Raw genomic sequence first — 22,702 nt, forward strand, 5'->3', positions numbered from 1 at the left:
ACTACGTGGCTGTGCTATGTACTACGTGGCTGTGCTATGTACTACGTGGCTGTGCTATGTACTACGTGGCTGTGCTATGTACTACGTGGCTGTGCTATGTACTCCGTGGGCTGTGCTATATACTCCGTGGGCTGTGCTATATACTCCGTGGGCTGTGCTATATACTCCGTGGCTGTGCTATATACTCCGTGACTGTATTATATACTCCGTGAGTTGTGCTATATACTCCGTAGGCTGTGCAATATACTACGTGGGCTGTGCTATATACTCCGTGGGCTGTGCTATATACTCCGTGGCTGTGCTATATACTATGTGGCTGTGCTATATACTCCGTGGGTTGTGCTATATACTCCGTAGGCTGTGCAATATACTACGTGGGCTGTGCAATATACTATGTGGGCTGTGCAATACACTACGTCGCCTGTGTTATACACTACGTGGCCTGTGTTATACACTACGTGGGCTGTGTTATACACTACGTGGGCTGTGTTATATACTGCGTGCGTGGGCTGTTATATACTACGTGAGCTGTGTTATATGCTACGTGGGTTGTTATAAACTACGTGGCTGTGTTATATGCTATGTGGGCTGTTATACATTCCGTGGGCTGTGCTATATACTACGTGGCTGTGCTATATACTCCGTGGGCTGTGTTATATACTCCGTGGGCTGTGCTATATACTACGTGGCTGTGCTATATACTACGTGGCTGTGCTATGTACTACGTGGCTGTGCTATATACTAAAAGGCTGTGCTATATACTACGTGGCTGTGCTATATACTACGTGGCTGTGCTATATACTACGTGGCTGTGCTATATACTCCGTGGGCTGAGCTATATACTCTGTGGGCTGTGCTATATACCTACGTGGCTGTGCTATATACTACGTGGCTGTGCTATATACTACATGGCCTGTTAGATACTACATGGCCGGCTGCGAACAATCAGCGACAGGCGCAGTCCGGCCGCGAATTGGCGCGGGATTTGAACCATGCTTCGCTAATTGGTCGCGGCTGGCCGAATCCTGGGTATTCAATGTATTATTCTAAAATCTTCATAAATAAACTACATACATATTCTAGAATACCTGATGCGTTAGAATCGGGCTACCATCTAGTCAAATAATAAACATGTAGAGAATTGTAATGTAACAAAGAATGGTTTAATAATACACAATAATACAAGAGAGAATTAGGAAAGGATGGCGTCTCGGGATCGTCTAATATAACTGGTGAGACGAGCTGGATCCACAGAACCATTTGGGAGAGCGGTGAGATTAGAGGTACGTAGACAGAACATGGTTACCTAATCATGCCACACCGTAGGTGACATCTGTACTAGGCATGCTGACGCTGCTGCTGTTGTTAGTCTTGTGTCTGCGCTGCTGTTGTTGGAAATGACTGAATAGTAAAATTACATCTCTCCCCCCATTATTATTTCCAGACAGTTCCTGGCAATGGTTTGTTGCCTCTAATAAAGCTTCAGACAAAGCTGTCAGCTTGGGGAAATGGCAAGAGAGTTCGGCACTGCCTCCATTCCAATCAATGCATCTGCAGCGCTGCTTATAGGCTGCGCGTTCCCTTATCAAATTTAATGTGAGTGCTTCTGAGTCTATCATAGGGCTGCAGCTGAGTCCCGGAGGGATAAATGCATTCGATCAAGTCACGCTGCTCAAGATTTTGACAAACATAAACATATTAGAAAGGATTGTAGAGCCAGAAGCCTTACCTGCTATGGTATTAAGAAACATCAAGTATTCAAAGTTAGAAATCTCTCGTCGCTGCCAACGTTGAGTCATGTTGGAGGATTTAAAGAGCTGCCTGGGAGTGGCCAGGGATATTCTCCTGTAAATGTGAAGAAGGGTGATCACTGCATACAACCACAGTATCAATGAGACAATAATGGCAATTTTATACATACAATATGCCACAATCAGCTCGGAATAGATAATAAGCAGCTCGTCATATCTTATGGCAGCTCAGATAAATGGCATCACTAACATCAGGGATAGGAATCGGAGATGTGTTCTTGACGAGCATCATAGACCGGATGATTGACAGCTCTTGGTTTGTCTGTGCAGCTCTTATGATCTACTAGCAGGTTGTCAAAAATGTCTTTACTTTCTGAATATATGACATCGAGAAGAGAAGGGCCCTCGTAGCAATAGCAAAGCTTCAGAGATGACTCTTTTTAATCATCTCTGGGCTCTTCACTGTATTTCCAAAAATTCAGATAATAATGTTCCGTATTTATATAGCGCCAATACATTCCACAGCGCTTTACAGCCCACACACAATGCACAGCTGATGGATGTAAAACTGCAAGACATGGTGATATCTCCTTGTATTGTTTGGCCTCCACAGTCACCAGAACGCATATATAACACTGGCATACAGTGATTTTGGTGCCAATGATGTCTGACTGTCTTATATTAAGTTTATGGTGCGGATTAAAAATATGACTTTGGTTTTGCCAGATTGGTTCTAGTTTTGGAGATATTTAATAGTTAATTACAGTAGAATTCTGGCTTCAAAAAGTGGCTTTTATGGCGTTGTAAGCCTACAAATGGAAATACAAAATAACTATATGGGATATTTCATTACTTAAGAGACTGTTACAGAGACAGAAGACCAAGAGCTATTACAACTGATGTCACACACAAGTCGCATTGGGGGAATGCATTATTTTCATAGGTGAGTTATCTCAAAAACTATAACCAATCCAGCAAAAGTCATGGGATTTTTTTTTAAATTCAGCACCCTCAAAATACCCTAAATCCATTAAAAAACCTTGGCACATAAAAAAAATGCAATGATGTGTAGTTAACACAAGTCAATTAATTTCATTAACATAAAGAGGAACTGTCACTTGCTCCAAAAAAATATTTCAATACCTTGTAAAAATCGCTGAGCTCCCCCAATTCAGCCACTTTTCATCCATTTTGCACTGCGTCGCTTAATTGCAGAGATATTCAGATTTATTGCTTTTGGAGCACAGTATGTGAAATTTCTGCTTGCAGCCCAACTGGGTAGTTCTTCATAGTCTTCTCTTGGGACGTGTGCATTCACCCCCCTACCTGATACAGCCAGTCACAGATTGGCAGCTGATCTGCAAATTTAAGTGTTTCAAGATGTTGCCGAACAGGGATTGGCAGCATCTGATGGGGGGGAGGAGTGTACACCCCAGAGAAGACTCTGAAGAAACTCCCATTTTCATCACAAGCAGAGATCTCACATAGTGTGCTCCAAAATCAACAAATGTTAAAATCTCTGCAATGGAGCGACGCAGAGCAAAACGGAAAATAAAAGTAGAATCAGGAAAGATCAAAGGTTTTTACAACATATTTCAGTTAATCTTTTATGGTGGATGTTACAGACTATTTTAACAAAATATCTTACAATAGGAATTCACTAATGATATGAAATATAAAAAACATCTACCTGGCTTGTGGTAAACCATAGCTGGTGCCAACACCGACTCGAGGTAAACTGTACACAACTTTCTTCACGGTGGCTTGATCAGGAAAATTAAACATAACTGAGGCTAAAGAACCGTAGGGAAAAAATGGTGAAAAAATAGTTTAGTTGAGCAATAAAAACTATCTAACGTTACTCCTACCTTCAACGTAGGTGTTACTTACTTTTTATACATCCAAGCAAAGAAATACCAAAAGTGTACCATGCATAGAACACGGAGATGGGGGAAAAGCAAGACAGCGTCTATGTATTCTTCCTTTCACATAAGTGGTGGCCAAAAACCTTATCTGCATCACTCAATTATGCCTGACTATGGCTGCAATCTCCAACAACAGAAGGAGAAAACACTTGAGCACAAAACACTGTTCTAACAATTGGAACAGGCAAGAATGCATCATGCAATTTTTTATTAAGTCAGACTTTTTTTGCCTAAATTTTAGAGAAAGTTATGGTAATTGGTAGAGATGGGAGAATTTATTTGAATGGAAATTAATTCAACTGAAATTTTACAAGAATCCGTATTCTCCAGAATGTTAATTTTTTGGGAATTCTCTCTGTGAGAATTAAGCAAAATGAGAGCGGACTTCCATTTTGCTGAACCGCAGAGGGCTGGAAAAAAATAAAATCAAACTAACCCTCACTTCACTGCTCACCTCCTCTTGCCTTCTCCATGCAGTATTGTCCTTGAAGCATCTTCTTACCAGGTACGGGATGTTTCTGCACATGCATGTTGTACGGTCATGGTGACAGCACAATCTTCGAGTCACCTTCTTACCACCTCCGTCTGCTGCATCTCCATGCTAGGCAGGGACTTCCACCTGGGACAACTCTGTGCATGGACAGAGATGTCATAGGCCTTGAAGCTGTCAAAAGTCGCGGCCTAGAGTGTTCATTTTAAGGCTGCGGTGACGTTATGACATGTGCCACCCTAAAACCTTCTAACGTGCCCTGTAGGTTGGGACTTACAGCCGTGACTAGTCCCGAGGCAACCCTGCATACATCAGGAGTCTCTGCCCAGCGTGAAGATGCAGCACGCAGCGGTAAGAAGAAGATGAGCTGAGGAACGTATGAGGGACAGTAAGCAGTGGAGGTGAGGTATTAGTTTTTTTTTTAATACATCTTACGTTTACTACGACCTTGGGAGTCTCCAGACGCCAGAGAATATTAAGGGACATTTAATTTGTAGAGAATAAATTTGCTGCGAATTGAATTTACAGGTAAAATTTGTGCGAATTGGCAAATTCTAATCTCGCCAGATCTGGCCATCTCTAGTAATTAGCATTTACAAAGACATTGTGGTTTAGTTGTCCATATCTATAGAATAACTAAGAACAGACAGTAAATGGCCATATATGTATTTAATATGAAAGGTGACACTCACTGCGGTTCGCCATGAACACCTCCAGGGCCGTGTTCTGCAGGAGGTACCGTCTTGAAAAAACTGCTCGGATCTCGCTGAACATCCATTTTCCATGAAGTCCTTCTGTGTAAGCAAGAACCTAGCCAAACCGAGCACAGGAAAAGCCAAAATTATATTGTGAAATGCGCTTCCCAATGTATTAGTGCCAAACTGTTTTCATAACAAAATGACATTTTTGGGTAGAGCTTTCCCTGTGAATTCATTATCATTACTTAGTAGGAGAGATTAATTAGAAAAGGTTAGGCTTTGAGGATCAGCTGCTATTGACTATAACACGAACCTATGGGAAATACAAAATGAAGACAGTCTGGTATGATTGAATGGTCTCTGAGGACAACACTTGTCAGACATGTTTGAATAAAGTTTTTTTTTTTAATCACACTGTGTATTGTTAGATCACTTCTCCCCCCATAATGATTGAACAACAGCCCATATTAATGCCGCGTCAGAAAACAAAACCGCACCAACATGCCAACAATCTGCAAGGCCAAAACATAAACCATACAATACAGGAGGCATCACACGGTTTTTGGAAATCTAGAACAAATTACAATTTAATACCTTACTATAAAAATTCTTCACAATTTATCTGCAGGAGTGGAGTGGCCACACGGCCATACATTATATGTACACGCATGTATAAAGCAAAGACCACCTATACGGCATACACCAACTAATGTTACACGGTTTATCGTTTTCTTGTGTAAAATGTAATTGATAACATCAAGGTATTTTAGTGTTTTTTTTTTTATTTTTTCACTCATTGCCTTGTTGTGTACATGCAGATAGATTAGATTTTTATACTAAACAGACTCTGAAATACATTATTTAGCAAACAGAATAAAATAATAAAATATATTTCAAATGATCTACATTAAAACAAGCTTTATACATCAACGCAAAACCGCTGGGACTGAAATTAAAAAAGGACGTATGTGCAAAATCATATTAGCTCTACACCATACTAGCTCTATACAAGTCCCAAGCAGCACCTACAGTAGTCTGAAGGCTGAAAAGTACCGCCACATGGCCAAGGAATGTGAAAATGTAACATGGCGTATTCCATCACATGCGGTATTGTGCAGATGCTACTTCAAGGAGAAAATCTCTAATGTGGTGCCATATGGAACTACCATAAATCAGCACGAGGACTCTACAGCCCACCAATATGAAACTGTAGGAATTCTGTGTGACACCATACAAGCGCCATACACACTGCAGTGACAGCTAAAAAGTGTCACTTTAGTCATGCCATCATTTCACACTACAAACATAGTTTCTCACCCTGGATGTGTATATGCGAGGTTACAAAAAAGAGAATTCACACTGAGAATGACGGATTATAAGGGCTACTATGATGGAATGCACAGTACTGCATCACACGATATGTGTGTGCATCTATAAATATATACAGTACAGACCAAAAGTTTGGACACACCTTCTGATTTAAAGATTTTTCTGTAGTTTCATGACTATGAAAATTGTAAATTCACACTGAAGGCATCAAAACTATGAATTAACACATGTGGAATTATATATTTAACAAAAAAGTGTGAAACAACTGAAACTATGTCTTATATTCTAGGTTCTTCAAAGTAGCCACCTTTTGCTTTGATTACTGCTTTACACACTCTTGGCATTCTCTTGATGAGCTTCAAGAGGTAATCACCGGGAATGGTTTTCACTTCACAGGTGTGCCCTGTCAGGTTTAATAAGTGGGATTTATTGCCTTATAAATGGGGTTGGGACCATCAGTTGTGTTGTGCAGAAGTCTGGTGGATACACAGCTGATAGTCCTACTGAATAGACTGCTAGAATTTGTATTATGGCAAGAAAAAAAGCAGCTAAGTAAAGAAAAACGAGTGGCCATCATTACTTTAAGAAAAGAAGGTCAGTCAGTCCGAAAAATTGGGAAAACTTTGAAAGTGTCCCCAAGTGCAGTGGCAAAAACCATCAAGCGCTACAAAGAAACTGGCTCACATGAGGACCACCCGAGGAAAGGAAGACCAAGAGTCACCTCTGCTTCTGAGGATAAGTTTATCCGAGTCACCAGCCTCAGAAATCGCAGGTTAACAGCAGCTCAGATTAGAGATCAGTTCAATGCCACACAGAGTTCTAGCAGCAGAAACATCTCTACAACAACTGCTAAGAGGAGACTTTGTGCAGTAGGCCTTCATGGTAAAATAGCTGCTAGGAAACAACTGCTAAGGACTGGCAACAAGCAGAAGAGACTTGTTTGGGCTAAAGAACACAAGGAATGGACATTAGACCAGTGGAAATCTGTGCTTTGGTCTGATGAGTCCAAATTTGAGATCTTTGGTTCCAACCACCGTGTCTTTGTGCGACGCAGAAAAGGTGAACGGATGGACTCTACATGCCTGGTTCCCACCGTGAAGCATGGAGGAGGAGGTGTGATGGTATGGGGGTGATTTGCTGGTGACACGGTTGGGGATTTATTCAAAATTGAAGGCATACTGAACCAGCATGGCTACCACAGCATCTCACAGCTGCATGCTATTCCATCCGGTTTGTGTTTAGTTGGATTATAATTTATTTTTCAACGGGACAATGACCCCAAACACACCTCCAGGCTGTGTAAGGGCTATTTGACCAAGAAGGAGAGTGATGGGGTGCTACGCCTACTTGGCCTCCACAGTCACCAGATCGGAACCCAATCGAGATGGTTTGGGGTGAGCTGGACCACAGAGTGAAGGCAAAAGGGCCAACAAGTGCTAAGCATCTCTGGGAACTCCTTCAAGATTGTTGGAAGACCATTCCTGGTGACTACCTCTTGAAGCTCATCAAGAGAATGCCAAGAGTGTGCAAAGCAGTCATCAAAGCAAAAGGTGGCTACTTTGAAGAACCTAGAATATAATACATAATTTCAGTTGTTTCACACTTTTTTGTTAAGTATATAATTCCACATGTGTTAATTCATAGCTTTGATGCCTTCAGTGTGAATTTACAATTTTCAAATACAGAAAAATCTTTAAATGAGAAGGTGTGTCCAAACTTTTGGTCTGTACTGTATATATATACACATACACACACAGTATGTGTGTGCATGTATGTAGATGCACAAAATATATTATATATAGTGTGTGTGTGTACTCTACTTTCCCCTCTCCAGTCCATCCTTAATGCAGCAGCCAGGGTCGTCTATCTGGCTAATCCGTACCCGGACACCTCCCATTTAAACTACTTGTTCTCACTCACCTCCACAGTGCGGCACCACCCTACATCTCCTCCCTCATTTCTGTTTATCGGCCTACTCGCTCGTTACGCTCCACAATCAACTGTCAACTAACCTCTGCACTAATCCATATCTCCCACTTCCGGCTCCAAGACTTCTTCAGTGTTGTGCCAATACTCTAGAATGCTCCATCACAAAAAATTAGGACTATTCACAACACAGTTTTAGGCGCTCTCTAAAAACATATCTGTTTAGAGCGGCTAATCATGTTTCCTAATTGAAGTCCTTTTACATACACTGCCTTGCGAAAGTATTCGGCCCCCTGGAACTTTTCAACCTTTTCCCACATATCATGGTTCAAACAAAGATAACAAATATAAATTTTGGTGAAGAATCAGCAACAAGTGGAACACAATTGTGAAGTTGAACGAAATTTATTGGTTATTTTAAATTTGTGTGGAAATTCAAAAACTGAAAAGTGGGGCGTGCAATATTATTCAGCCCCTTTAACGTAATACTTTGTTGGGCCACCTTTTGCTGCGATTACAGCTGCAAGTCGCTTGGGGTATGTCTATCAGTTTTGTACATCGAGAGACTGAAATTCTTGCCCATTCTTCCTTGACAAACAGCTCGAGCTCAGTGAGGTTTGATGGAGATCGTTTGTGAACAGCAGTTTTCAGCTCCTTCCACAGATTCTCACTTGGATTGAGGTCTGGACTTTGACTTGGCCATTCTAACACCTGGATACGTTTATTTGTGAACCATTCCATTGTAGATTTTGCTTTATGTTTCGGATCAATGTCTTGTTGGAAGACAAATCTCCGTCCCAGTCTCAGGTCTTTTGCAGACTCCACCAGGTTATCTTCAAGAATGGTCCTGTATTTGGCTCCATCCACATTCCCATGAATTTTAACTATCTTCCCTGCCCATGCTGAAGAAAAGCAGGCCCAAACCATGATGCTGCCACCACCACCATGTTTGACAGTGGGGATGGTGTGTTCAGGGTGATGAACTGTGTTGCCTTTGCACCAAACATATTGTTTGCCATTGTTGCCAAAAAGTTCGATTTTGGTTTCATCTGACCAGAGCACCTTCTTCCACATGTTTGGTGTGTCTCCCAGGTGGCTTGTTGCAAACTTTAAATTACACTTTTTATGGATATCTTTGGGAAATTGCTTTCTTCTTGCCACTCTTCCATAAAGGCCAGATTTGTGCAGTGTACGACTGATTGTTGTCCTATGGACAGACTGTCCCACCTCAGCTGTAGATCTCTGCAGTTCATCCAGAGTGATCATGGGCCTCTTGGCTGCATCTCTGATCAGTCTTCTCCTTGTTTGAGATGAAAGTTTAGAGGGACGGCCGGGTCTTGGTAGATTTGCAGTGGTATGATACTCCATCCTAGTTCAATATGATCGCTTGCACAGTGCTCCTTGGGATGTTTAAAGTTTTGGAAATCATTTTGTATCCAAATCCGGCTTTAAACTTCTCCACAACAGTATCACGGACCTGCCTGTTGTGTTCCTTATTCTTCATGATGCTCTCTGTGCTTCAAACAGAACCCTGAGACTATCACAGAGCAGGTGCATTTATACGGAGACTTGATTACATACAGGTGGATTATATTTATCATTATTAGGCATTTAGGACAACATTGGATCATTTAGAGATCCACAATGAACTTCTGGAGTGAGTTTGCTGCACTGTAATCAAGGGGGCCGAAAAATATTGCACGCCCCACTTTTCAGTTTTTAAATTTCCACAAAAAATTAAAATAACCAATAAATTTCGTTCACCTTCACAAATGTGTTCCACTTGTTGATTCTTCACCAAAAATTAACATTTGGTATCTTTATGTTTGAAGCATCATATGTGGGAAAAAGTTGAAAAGTTCCAGGGGGCCGAGTACTTTCGCAATGCACTGTATATATAGCCCATTCACTATTTATCTGAAAAGAACTCCATCAAGCTCCACTGCACCCAAAAGCACCAGAAATATTGTGTGTCCTCAGTCAGTTCTCCATGCTTAGTGTGGCACACACAGACACACAATGGAAAGATTCAGTCAACTTTTCCCCTTTTTATCTGGTTTCAAGAGTGATTTTCGTATTTCACACTCGTGTTACTTGCCAAAGGTGAGTTTGAACAAGCATCACACACATGAAACAAAGTTGTTTATTCACAATTTTGGAAAGGTGCCAACAATTTTGCCTGACCCATTTTGGGGGGGGTTTGTGTGAAATGATGTCCAATTTGCCTTTTTTTTCTGCTGCTCCAATACACAAAGGATGTGTATAACAAAAGATGTGTAGCTGTAAAAATTTTCTGGGAGACATAATTCATTTTCTGAAACAATATGTATATGCAATATATATATATATATATATATATATATATATATATATATATATATATATACACTCACCGGCCACTTTATTAGGTACACCATGCTAGTAACGGGTTGGACCCCCTTTTGCCTTCAGAACTGCCTCAATTCTTCGTGGCATAGATTCAACAAGGTGCTGGAAGCATTCCTCAGAGATTTTGGTCCATATTGACATGATGGCATCACACAGTTGCCGCAGATTTGTCGGCTGCACATCCCAAAGATGCTCCATACAAGGCAGGATGGATCCATGCTTTCATGTTGTTTACGCCAAATTCTGACCCTACCATCCGAATGTCGCAGCAGAAATCGAGACTCATCAGACCAAGCAACGTTTTTCCAATCTTCTACTGTCCAATTTCGATGAGCTTGTACAAATTGTAGCCTCAGTTTCCTGTTCTTAGCTGAAAGGAGTGGTACCCGGTGTGGTCTTCTGCTGCTGTAGCCCATCTGCCTCAAAGTTCGACGCACTGTGCGTTCAGAGATGCTCTTAGGCCTACCTTGGTTGTAACGGGTGGCGATTTGAGTCACTGTTGCCTTTCTATCAGCTCGAACCAGTCTGCCCATTCTCCTCTGACCTCTGGCATCAACAAGGCATTTCCGCCCACAGAACTGCCGCTCACTGGATTTTTTTTCTTTTTCGGACCATTCTCTGTAAACCCTAGAGATGGTTGTGCGTGAAAATCCCAGTAGATCAGCAGTTTCTGAAATACTCAGACCAGCCCTTCTGGCACCAACAACCATGCCACGTTCAAAGGCACTCAAATCACCTTTCTTCCCCATACTGATGCTCGGTTTGAACTGCAGGAGATTGTCTTGACCATGTCTACATGCCTAAATGCACTGAGTTGCCGCCATGTGATTGGCTGATTAGAAATTAAGTGTTAACAAGAAGTTGGACAGGTGTACCTAATAAAGTGGCCGGTGAGTGTATATATGCATGTGTTTGCATGTATGCATGAGCGTGTGTATTTGTGCATCTATGAATACATACATATACATACACAGTGGGTACGAAGCGCATTCAGACCCCTTTTTTTTCACTCTTTGCTTCATTGCAGCCATTTGATAAATTCAAAAAGGTTCATTTTTTCTCAATGTACACTCTGCACTCCATCTTGACTGAAAAAAACAGAAATTGGACATTTTTGCAAATTTATTAGAAAAGAAAAACTGAAATATCACATGGTCATAAGTATTCAGACCTTTTGCTCAGTATTGAGTAGAAGCACCTTTTGTGCTAGTACAGCCATGAGTCTACTTGGGAATAATGCAGCAAGATTTTCATACATGGATTTGTGGATCCTTTGCATTCTTCCTTGTAGATCCTCTCCAGTTTCATCAGGTTGGATGGTGAACGTTGGTGAACAGCCATTTTCAGGTCTCTCCAGAGATGTTCAATTGGGTATAGGACAGCCTTCTGGCTGAGCCAGTCAAAAATGGTCACAGAGTAGTTCTGAAGCGACTCCTTTGTTATTTTAGCTGTGTGCTTAGGGTCATTGTCTTGTTGGAAGGTGAACCTTCGGCCAAGTCTGAGGTCCAGAGTGCTCTGGAAGAGGTTTTAATCCAGGATATCTCTGTACTCATGCTTCCTTCAATGACAACCAGTCGTCCTGTCCCTGCAGCTGAAAAACACCCCCATAGCATGATGCTGCCACCACCATGTTTCACTGTTGGGATTGTATTGAGCAAGTGATAAGCAGTGCCTGATTTTCTCCACACATACCGCTAAGAATTATCACCAAAAAGGTCTATCTTTGTCTCAAGACCAGAGAATCTTATTTCTCATTGTCTGGGAGTCCGTCATGTGTTTTTTAGCAAACTCTATGAGGGCTTTCGTATGTCTTGAACTGAGGAGAGGCTGCCGTTGGGCCACTCTGCCAGAAAGGCATGATTGGTGTTGGGCTGCTGTGATAGTTGACTTTGTGGAACTTTCTCCCATCTCCATACTGGATCTCTGGAGCTCAGCCACAGTGATCTTGGGGTTCTTCTTTACTTCTCTCACCAAGGCTCTTCTCCCACGATTGCTCAGTTTCGCTGGACGGCCAAGTCTAGGAAGACTTCTTCCATTTAAGGACTGTGCTCTTAGGAACCTTGAGTACTGCAGAAATTCTTTTGTAACCTTGGCCAGATCTGTGCCTTGCCACAATTCTGTCTCTGAGCTCCTTGGCCAGCTCGTTTGACCTCATGATTCTCATTTGGTCTGACGTGCACTGTGAGCTCTTATATAGACAGGTGTGTGCCTTTCCAAATCAAGTCCTATCAGTTTAATTAAACACAGCTGCACTCCAATGAAGGAGAAGAACCATCTCAAGGAGGATCACAAGGAAAGGGACAGCATGTGACTTAAATATGAGTGTCTGAGCAAAGGGTCTGAATACTTATAACCATGTGATATTTCAGTATTTCTTTTTTATTAAACATGCAAAAATGTCTACATTTCTGCTTTTTCAGTCAAGATGGGGTGCAGAGTGTACATTGAGAAAAAAAATGAACGTTTTTGAATTTACCAAATGGCTGCAATAAAACAAAGAGTGAAAAATTTAAAGGGGTCTGTATACTTTCCGTACCCACTGTATATATGAACACATACCTACATGTATATAGATGCAATCTTGGGAATTTAGGCCACATAGATCTCTCAGTGTAATGTGGGACACAACCCTGAAGATTCCTTTTTGGACAACTTGTCACACTGAGGTTGTATTCCGTGTTTATGGTGATTGTCTTGCGTGGAGGATTCCATTTGTGGGTGCTAATATACGAATTCACCAGCCCTCCTGTGTCATTAGTTCCAGAGCAGATGAGCAGGAAGCAGATGGTCATTTCATGCCACATGTCATGCTTCCTCATGGTGAAAATAAGAAGCCCAACTTATTACCATGGCTGATGAGGCTGAAAAGCCTGTCAAGTTCACGTCACACAGTAAATCTCTAAAGTGATGTCCCAGAAGAAACGGAAGTCAAATTTAGCTAAGTTTGACTTCAGCTTTCTCTTCGATAAGTGGCAATATGCATGCGATGCACGAATTTCCACCTACAAATACTGTGCATATAGGCTGCTGTGTGTTTCTACATAGATATTCCCTTACTGAGGCCTCGTCTATTGTTAACATACATTTGTTATCCTTTCTTTTTCTTTTTTAAATAGCCAATGGACCCGTTGTACTCTATGGCTCTATTGAGATAAAGTGGAGACACGTCCAGGTAGCAGACTGAACCCACCAATCGTAATCTGTAGGACCACATATCATCTGGAAGCTTGATAAAGGGCCTTACAATTGCATTTGGAACTCAAGTACCCAATGGGTTAAAAGAAAATCCAAAAATATGGCATTCAATTCATATATTACGTTCATCAATATATGGATGGCTGCTACTGGTTGGTAATGTTAATATTGTCTATAATAATGTGAAGAACTTCAAGCAGGCGATGTAATACAGGAAGATCCTGACCTCATAGTCCTTAATAATGGGACGGCAACACATTGTAATGCATTATGCTACAAATACAAGAATATGTGCATCTACACATACAGGTTAGTGACTCGCATTATGCACAGTCTAATGTTTCCCCAACATGAATTCTTCAAAACAAAGAATAGAAAATTCTGCAGTCAGCAAGAATTCTTCCCTTGAGAAAGAGAAATGTGGACAAATAAATAGGAAAACTCATAAGCTCCACGGCTCTTCCTTCCTAGGCAATAATGGACGAGGCAGAAATAAACTCCTATTGCTTTTAGTACGTAAAAATGTAATCATCATCTCTACAAGGGGCAAAACTTACCACCAAGAGTCAGCAAGAAATCTACAAGAAGCGCTCCATTACTTACTGCTGGCATTTCACCTGTGTTATTATTTCTAAGCATATAATGGCGCCTTATCAAAATAGAAAGCTGTGGATTACACTGTCATATAGGAATGAAGATGCAATAGTGGTCTGAATACCGGACATACGAGGATACAATTATACACACTTGTTTCTTCTCTCTGCATTGAGAAGAGCAGAAGAAAGTGTGGTCGGCGACCATGAAAGCCGCGTAAGAGTGGTCACGTGAAGACCGCCTGGACTCAAACACAGCGACTCCGAACAATATGTTTGTTTTTTTTACGTTCTACAAATTGGATCGTGATTCCCCATTTTCGACTGTTCATTTTTACTTTTTTGACCAAAACAATGTTAACTAATAGTGATAAGTGAATATACTCGTTACTCGAGATTTCTCGAGCATGCTCGGGGGCCCTCCGAGTATTTTTTAGTGCTCGGAGATTTAGTTTTTCTTGCCGCAGCTGAATGATTTACATCTCTTTGCCAGCTTGATTACATGTGGGGATTCCCTAGCAACCAGGCAACCCCCACATGTACTTATGCTGGCTAACAGATGTAAATCATTCAGCTGCGGCAAGAAAAACTAAATCTCCGAGCACTAACAAATACTCGGAGGACACCCGAGCATGCTCAGGAAATCTCAAGTAACGAGTATATTCGCTCATCACTATTAACTAAGTATCCTATGATATTTACATGGACTATTACTATTTATTTACTAACTACAGGGGCTTCAATCATTTCGTTTTTGTCTTAGGTTCTCCTAAGAATATGTATATTACACAAGGTGAGGATTCCCCATAATAGAGTGCCTGACCCTAATTTTTTATCTATCCTGGAAAACCGAACAGAAAAAAAAAATCAAAAGGATACAGGAATAGAGTGCCCTAAAGTTTAAGCTAAAATGCTGCGGCAGTTTGAGAAAAATCCAAGGAAAGGAATGAAGTGTCCAGAAGTGTCTCCCGGCCCAGCTCAGCATCATTGCAAGGTTTCAGATTATACGGAAATAGGAGGAGACCTGTCAGTCATGCCCAGGTAGACCGGAAACAACCACAGAGGCACCGCCCAGCGGACACTTCTCCTCGCCCCTGGACTCTGCTCATCTGCTTAGCTGTTCACTTTTTTTAGTGGATGGCAAAACTCAATGTGGCCAAAGACACAGGAGAAATAAATGTTCTCATTTTATCAGGCAGAATTGAGTGACTTTAGTACCATATGTAGAAGAATCTTCCACTGTTTATTGTAACCATTCCATTTACGATCTGTCGCACATATTTTCGATATACATTATGCTAGAGGACAGCTGTAATTGTCATCTATAGTAAGGGTCTTCATATAGTAAAATAAAGACATAAGTTAGCCAACATCAGGGGTCAATATACTATATAACACTCCCCATGGATAAAGCACTATGTTTAATAGGGTCGGACTGGGCTGCCAAAGGTTCCCCAGTGACATTGATTTTGGGGACCAACAGTGTAGCAACTTGCAATGTTGCCTGACCATTGATCACAAATGTACCTATGCTTTTATAAAATAATAAACTGAGTATTTTGCTAAATTAGTAATAAGATGTTGCAAATTAAGTGCACTGTGCATAACACTGCGTATATGTGTGGCCCACCAGGGGATTTACCTGCTCTCCTGTGGGCCAGTACGAGTCTGACCATGGGAAACAGTATATATATATATATATATATATATATATATATATATATATATATATATATATATACACTCACCGGCCACTTTATTAGGTACACCTGTCCAACTTCTTGTTAACACTTAATTTCTAATCAGCCAATCACATGGCGGCAACTCAGTGCATTTAGGCATGTAGACATGGTCAAGACAATCTCCTGCAGTTCAAACCGAGCATCAGTATGGGGAAGAAAGGTGATTTGAGTGCCTTTGAACATGGCATGGTTGTTGGTGCCAGAAGGGCTGGTCTGAGTATTTCAGAAACTGCTGATCTACTGGGATTTTCACGCACAACCATCTCTAGGGTTTACAGAGAATGGTCCGAAAAAGAAAAAAAATCCAGTGAGCGGCAGTTCTGTGGGCGGAAATGCCTTGTTGATGCCAGAGGTCAGAGGAGAATGGGCAGACTGGTTCGAGCTGATAGAAAGGCAACAGTGACTCAAATCGCCACCCGTTACAACCAAGGTAGGCCTAAGAGCATCTCTGAACGCACAGTGCGTCGAACTTTGAGGCAGATGGGCTACAGCAGCAGAAGACCACACCGGGTACCACTCCTTTCAGCTAAGAACAGGAAACTGAGGCTACAATTTGTACAAGCCCATCGAAATTGGACAGTAGAAGATTGGAAAAACGTTGCTTGGTCTGATGAGTCTCGATTTCTGCTGCGACATTCGGATGGTAGGGTCAGAATTTGGCGTAAACAACATGAAAGCATGGATCCATCCTGCCTTGTATGGAGCATCTTTGGGATGTGCAGCCGACAAATCTGCGGCAACTGTGTGATGCCATCATGTCAATATGGACCAAAATCTCTGAGGAATGCTTCCAGCACCTTGTTGAATCTATGCCACGAAGAATTGAGGCAGTTCTGAAGGCAAAAGGGGGTCCAACCCGTTACTAGCATGGTGTACCTAATAAAGTGGCCGGTGAGTGTATATATATATATATATATATATATATATATATATATATATATATATATATATATATATATTTAATTAGAAAACACAAATCATTTCTGAGGTATTCGAACAATTAAACACATTGAGTAAACAGGGAAAAGACGAGCTGACGGCCAGCACGGAGAGCGGGGGAGAGCCCAGCGCACATTCTGTGATGAGCCGAGTGAGACGTTCTATGGGGAAGGTTACGGCTGATGCTAATGCTTATTTAAAGCAGTGACAGTCGGGACCGGGCTGCTATAATTTCTCTCAGGAATAGCACTCGCCCAACCTTCTGCAGCACATCAAAGTCTCTGGAGTTCAATTAAAACTGGATTACATTGAAATGCTCCATCCATGGGACTGCGCGTTCACTAACACTTTTCTCTGTAATACTCCAGATGACAGGTACCCATCCCAATTTAAACAGTTGTCATAGAGACCACGCTTTAAGAACAGCAACATCTAAGAGTACAAAGGAAAGGTAAGCAGAGGGATTTCTCTGAATGAAGGCCATTCTCCCGTAATGCAGTTAAAGCCAAGGCACAAAGCTCTGCTGTCTCCATGCCGGGATAAATCCTCTGCCGGTTAACTGTTCTATGCACAGAGTAGTCCAAATAGGAATTGGGGCATTGTCACTGTACCCGAAAATATGTTTTGTAACCGCTTCCAGGCTCGGGCCATCCTATACTGGCATTAACGTGAGAAGTCAGGTAGGTCAGCCCAGCAAAGCCAGTGGTTGACCATGAAGCTTCTGCAAAAAACTATGTGCAGCTGACGGGAGCTGACGGGAGAGGACGGGGCATGACAAGTGTGCTAGTGATCAGGGGTGGTGATGAGCGAGTGTGCTCGGATAAGGTGCTATCTGAGCATGCTCTGGTGCTGAGTGACTTCGGCATGCTCGTTGTAGAAAACCTGTGAGACATGCAGCCGTGGGGACTTGAACATATTTTTCGAGCATGCTGAAGTCACTCGGTAAGCACCGGAGCATGCTCAGATAACACCTTATCCGATCACGTCCGCTCATCACTACTCAGGATGGGTATGTCCTTTTCCAACGTCTTTAAAAGGTAATTTAGATGGGAACTAATCTTTGCATTCATAAATTTAACAAGAAATAAAAAAACATAATTATATAAATAAGTGCATAAACAAAGTAACACATTTAAAGGGCTATTCTCATGTTTGTCAATGGTTAAAAGTGCAAAGTGAAAAACCAAGCACCTTTACGAGAATTACAATGTATAGTGAAATCTATGAGCCGTCCTGATAATGTGTGTGCATTTAGTGGAGAGACACTCTTTGTAGCCCCTCTCCAATCTCACTAATGGATCAGGGGCCTAAATTTAAGGTACCGTCACACTCAGCGACGCTGCAGCGATATAGACAACGAGCCGATCGCTGCAGCGTCGCTGTTTAGGTCGCTATAGAGATGTCAAACACATCAGCTCCATAACGATGCAGGAGCGATCCTGTGACGTAGCGGTGACGCACTTATCGTTCTCACAGGTCGTTACGTTAGCTCCATGTTTAACATTGCTGGCATCGTTGCTTTTGCTGTCAAACACGACGATACACGCCGATCTGACGACCAAATAAAGTTCTGGACTTCTAGCTCCGACCAGCGATATCACAGCGGGATCCTGATCGCTGCTGCGTGTCAAACACAACGAGATCGCTATCCAGGACGCTGCAACGTCACAGATCGTGGTCATTCTCGTTGTAAAGTTGTTTAGTGTGAAGGTACCTTCAGAAAAAAAAGGTAATTAAATCAGACTAGAACTTCTTTAAGACAAAAGGATGTTTGTTTTATTCAGTTATATATAGACAAGTCCTATTATGCAAACTGTATGACAACAGTGCATGCCATAGAAGAGGGATGCACACATCTGGTATAATATATATTATACTGGCTGTAACAATGCAACAATGTAGCAAGCATAATAAGGAGTTGGAGATACTTGGGCTTGTGGTCTAATCTATCTAAGCCTTCAACTAAAAGGGAAAACACAACGATTCCATTAATTATTCAGGTAACAACTGAAAGCGATTTAGAGCCCCAATGATGCGCACGTGAGGCAGCAAATTACGGTAAACACTCAATATTCCAAATAACAAGACAACAGCCTTTTAATTGTTCAAATTATCTATAACGAATTCCCTTAAGGTATGTGGCTATTAGCATTAATGGCTGAGGATCTACTTCAGATACTGCCGAAGAATGGGAAGATGCAGTGATTCAGATCTAGCCACGGCTGCCAAGCTACTATTTGCCAAAACTAAAATTTGGCAACTTCATGAGCTTTAACAAAAAATTAACAATACCTGTAATTACCCCTTTACTCATTCCTTGTGACGTGCTTCTTACAGTTATGTCCCCAACATGTAAAAATTCCTGACCAATATCAGAGCGTCCTATCAGGTTCATCTTTACGTGAACTTGTAGAGCACAAGTTACTCTATACCCGAAAATCTTACAGCTGGAATGAATTCATATTCGGACACGTAGAAAGTCAGCAGGCTAGTGACAATGCTGGCATTTAGCCATTTTATCAGTCGTAAGGGCAACACATGACAAGCAATCTAATAACCTTATTATTATTAGGGCTCATGCACACTGTATGCAGGATCTGTCGCCTCATCGCAGTGGCCACAGAAATGGCCAATCTTAGAGGCAGAGAAATGGTTTTCCCCTACCTATACCAGAGTATAGCCGGACTAAGAAATACTGTATCTACATCATTAAATCCACTACGCCCAAGTTTTACATAAATGTTTAGCTCTTGTTGCCACTTTTACAGCACCAGGTGCCTTTTACGCTTTGACCCAGGGCTTAACTTCTTCCTAAGGCTATGTGCACACGTTGCGGATTTGCCTGATTTGACGCTGCAGATTCACAACAGTTTTCCATCTGGTTTTTACAGTACAATGTAAACCTATGGAAAACCAAATCCGCTGTGCCCATGATGCGGAAAAAAACGCGCGGAACGCTGCGTTGTAATTTCCGCAGCATGTCAATTCTTTGTGTGGATTCCGCAGCGTTTTACACCTGCTCCTCAATAGGAATCCACAGGTGTAAAAAACGCCAGTGAAATCGCAGGTAAATAAGCGGGTAATCCACAGTTAAAACGCAGTGCATTTTACCTACGGAATTTTCAAAAACTGAGCGGAAAAATCCGCAACGTGGATACATAGCCTAAAAGATTTTACATTAGCATTTTTCTATAGCCAATGGGAGGAAACATTACTCCATTAGCATAATATTGCAAAATCTTGGTAGGCGATAACCGTCCTCCGGAAAAATGCTCGAGTTTGCCATTCACTTCCATTATGCTCGCTACTAGAGTGGAGCCCGTCCAACGAACTCAATTAACGTATCGCACACTCGAAAATTTCACTGTTTGATCAACACTAATGATAACTAGAGATGTTTGTGCACTGAAATGCTCGAGTGCTTGGTACCCGAATTGAGCTCATTGGACACTTGGATGGGCTCGACTCAAGTAGCGAGTATAATGGAAGTGAATGGCAAACTCGAGCATTTTTCCGGAGTTCTCGCTCTCTCTGCGCCCGGCTCACATAATTCAAATAAGGTTCTTACGGGGACCCGAACACCACTCGATCGAGCACCCCCATACAAGTATAGAGCAGTGCTATGCACGTGCGCCCATCACTACTGATGAGTAAAAATGAGGTCCGAATTGTTAGGGAGTCTGTCAACACAAAATGACTGTTCAAACTAAGCACAAGTTCTCAGTGTACCCTTGGTGTAGGCGAGCAGTTCAGTGCGAATTCCAACCTAATTTTTCTCCAGCGGTGTCTGCCCCCTCTGGTTAATGTAACGCCAATCAAGAATAAAAATGGCAAAGATTGATAAAAAACAAGCAGGCGAGAAGGTGTACTGAACTGCTTGGCCAGACAAAGGGAGCACTGAGCATCTGTGCTTGGTTTGAACAGTCATTCTATACGGATAGAGTCCCTTTACTTAGACATTAGAGTTTACAGAATTTAGTTTTTCTAGCAATCTTCTTAACTCATGCAAACAACTATAAAGAGTGCGCATCCATATGGCAGTGCTGAACTCTAACAACATGGCACTAACCTGTACTTCCTTCCTAAGACCCCGTATTCTCCTCCATAAGCCTAAGTTCACATTTATAAGGAGCATTCTGCTGGAAGTATATGTCTGAATTGCAAAACAGCATTCAGACGAATATGGCAACGCATTCATAGACTAAAAGTGGCAAGGCAGACAAAACGTGCTCTGTACAACACATTTTGTCCGATTGACTCAATATTGCATCTTTTGAGGGCATATAAACAGAAAAAAACAATAATATGACCACAATGGTCTCAAAAGCTGTATGCAGACATACCGATGTGAAGCAATGCTTCTGGGAAAACAGAACTCAAGATACAGGATGGTTCATAGAATTTTCTTTGGGCGCCGTAGTTGGGATCCATGTACATGAGACCAGGATTGGACTGGCCCACCGGAGAACACGAGAATCCTCCGGTGGGCCCTCATACAGAAATGAGCTCTCTATTCCACCTATATGAGAAGTAGTTGGCACAATACATTTGTTTCACTATGTTAAGACAAGGGAATCATCTGAACATTCATTTAACAAACTACCCGGCTTATTATTATATAGAAAAACAGGTAAATTAGTGAATTATTATTATTATAGCGCCATTTATTCCATGGTGCTTTACATGTGAATGAGGGTGGTGTGGTATTTGCATGTAGCTGAGCAGGGGGCCACCAGAGTCAATGTTAGGGATGGGTCCTTGCCACACCAGTCCGACACTGCATGACACTTTGGGTTAATTCAGCTCATGAATAGTCCAATATAAGGGTATCTCTCCAAAAGAAGAGAGTTTACTACAGATCTCTCTTTTTTATTTAATGCTTTTTAGTTTAGCAGCAGCATTACTCCTAACATAAGAATAGCGGCCAGCAGCTGTCAGGCTACGTTCCCACGATGAGCTTTGGTGAGCTTTTTTACATTGTGTATTTTTTTTTTTTTTTTAAATGAAAGTAATCTATTTTGCTTAATGGGTGCAGAAGATCTACAACATCAAAAAATCACAGAAAACACATCGTGGGAACAATGTAACTACAGGCAAAGAAAACAAATCTTTACATATGTTCACTAACAAATCAATGGAGCCGTTCTCCCGTTTGATTGAAGTGACTTTCTATTGTTAGTGCAGGAGCAAAAATGGAGCGTCTATAATGTTATTACATACTGTCAGGGGTCCAGCATTGATTTTCTGGAAACACTAAAGAGTAAAGTGCTAACCCTAAAGCTTTGTGTATCTCAATGCATTGCCGGGTAAAAAAAAAGACAAAAAAAAAAAAAGACACAAAATGCAGGTCAAATAAACAGAAAATACTCAGACTATAAGGACAGATGAAAATGTGTCATAACAAGGGTCCGGCTTTAAAACAACAGAAAGGGTCCGTGGCTGCTGCTGCACAGGATTATGGGCTTCATTTTTTTATATATATATTTTTATCCCAGCTGTAGAAAAAGCTATCTAATGAACCTGTCTGGGGCTGCTGTCCCCATCCTGTCAGAAGTGTCAAGAAATGACAAGCACAAGGGACAGGGTGCCGGCAGTCATAGACAGCCCTGCCAGCTGGAGAGTTCAGCCCCAATCTAATCACACCAGCAGAAAAGAAGTTTCACGCTTCCAGCCTGACAGGACGGGCTCCAGGCAGAGCGGGGTGAAGAAGAGCAGAGATGGGAATA

At 41.7% G+C, this 22,702-nt stretch overlaps 1 protein-coding gene across 6 annotated transcripts in view; it reads right to left on the reverse strand.

Annotated features, from left to right (window-relative positions):
• NBEA (neurobeachin) overlaps positions 1 to 22,702 on the reverse strand; it is an 838,139-nt gene that overhangs the window by 176,092 nt on the left and 639,345 nt on the right. For all 6 annotated transcript variants that reach the window (XM_077298228.1, XM_077298226.1, XM_077298223.1 and 3 more), the window contains 3 exons: positions 4,859 to 4,976; positions 3,442 to 3,544; positions 1,730 to 1,845 (listed from right to left, as the gene is read on the reverse strand). In XM_077298228.1, coding sequence (XP_077154343.1) covers positions 1,730 to 1,845; positions 3,442 to 3,544; positions 4,859 to 4,976 — 337 coding nt within the window. The remainder of the gene's footprint in view (positions 1 to 1,729; positions 1,846 to 3,441; positions 3,545 to 4,858; positions 4,977 to 22,702) is intronic.

This window comes from Ranitomeya variabilis, chromosome 3 (genome assembly GCF_051348905.1).
Source record: "Ranitomeya variabilis isolate aRanVar5 chromosome 3, aRanVar5.hap1, whole genome shotgun sequence".
NCBI classification, from domain to species: domain Eukaryota; kingdom Metazoa; phylum Chordata; class Amphibia; order Anura; family Dendrobatidae; genus Ranitomeya; species Ranitomeya variabilis.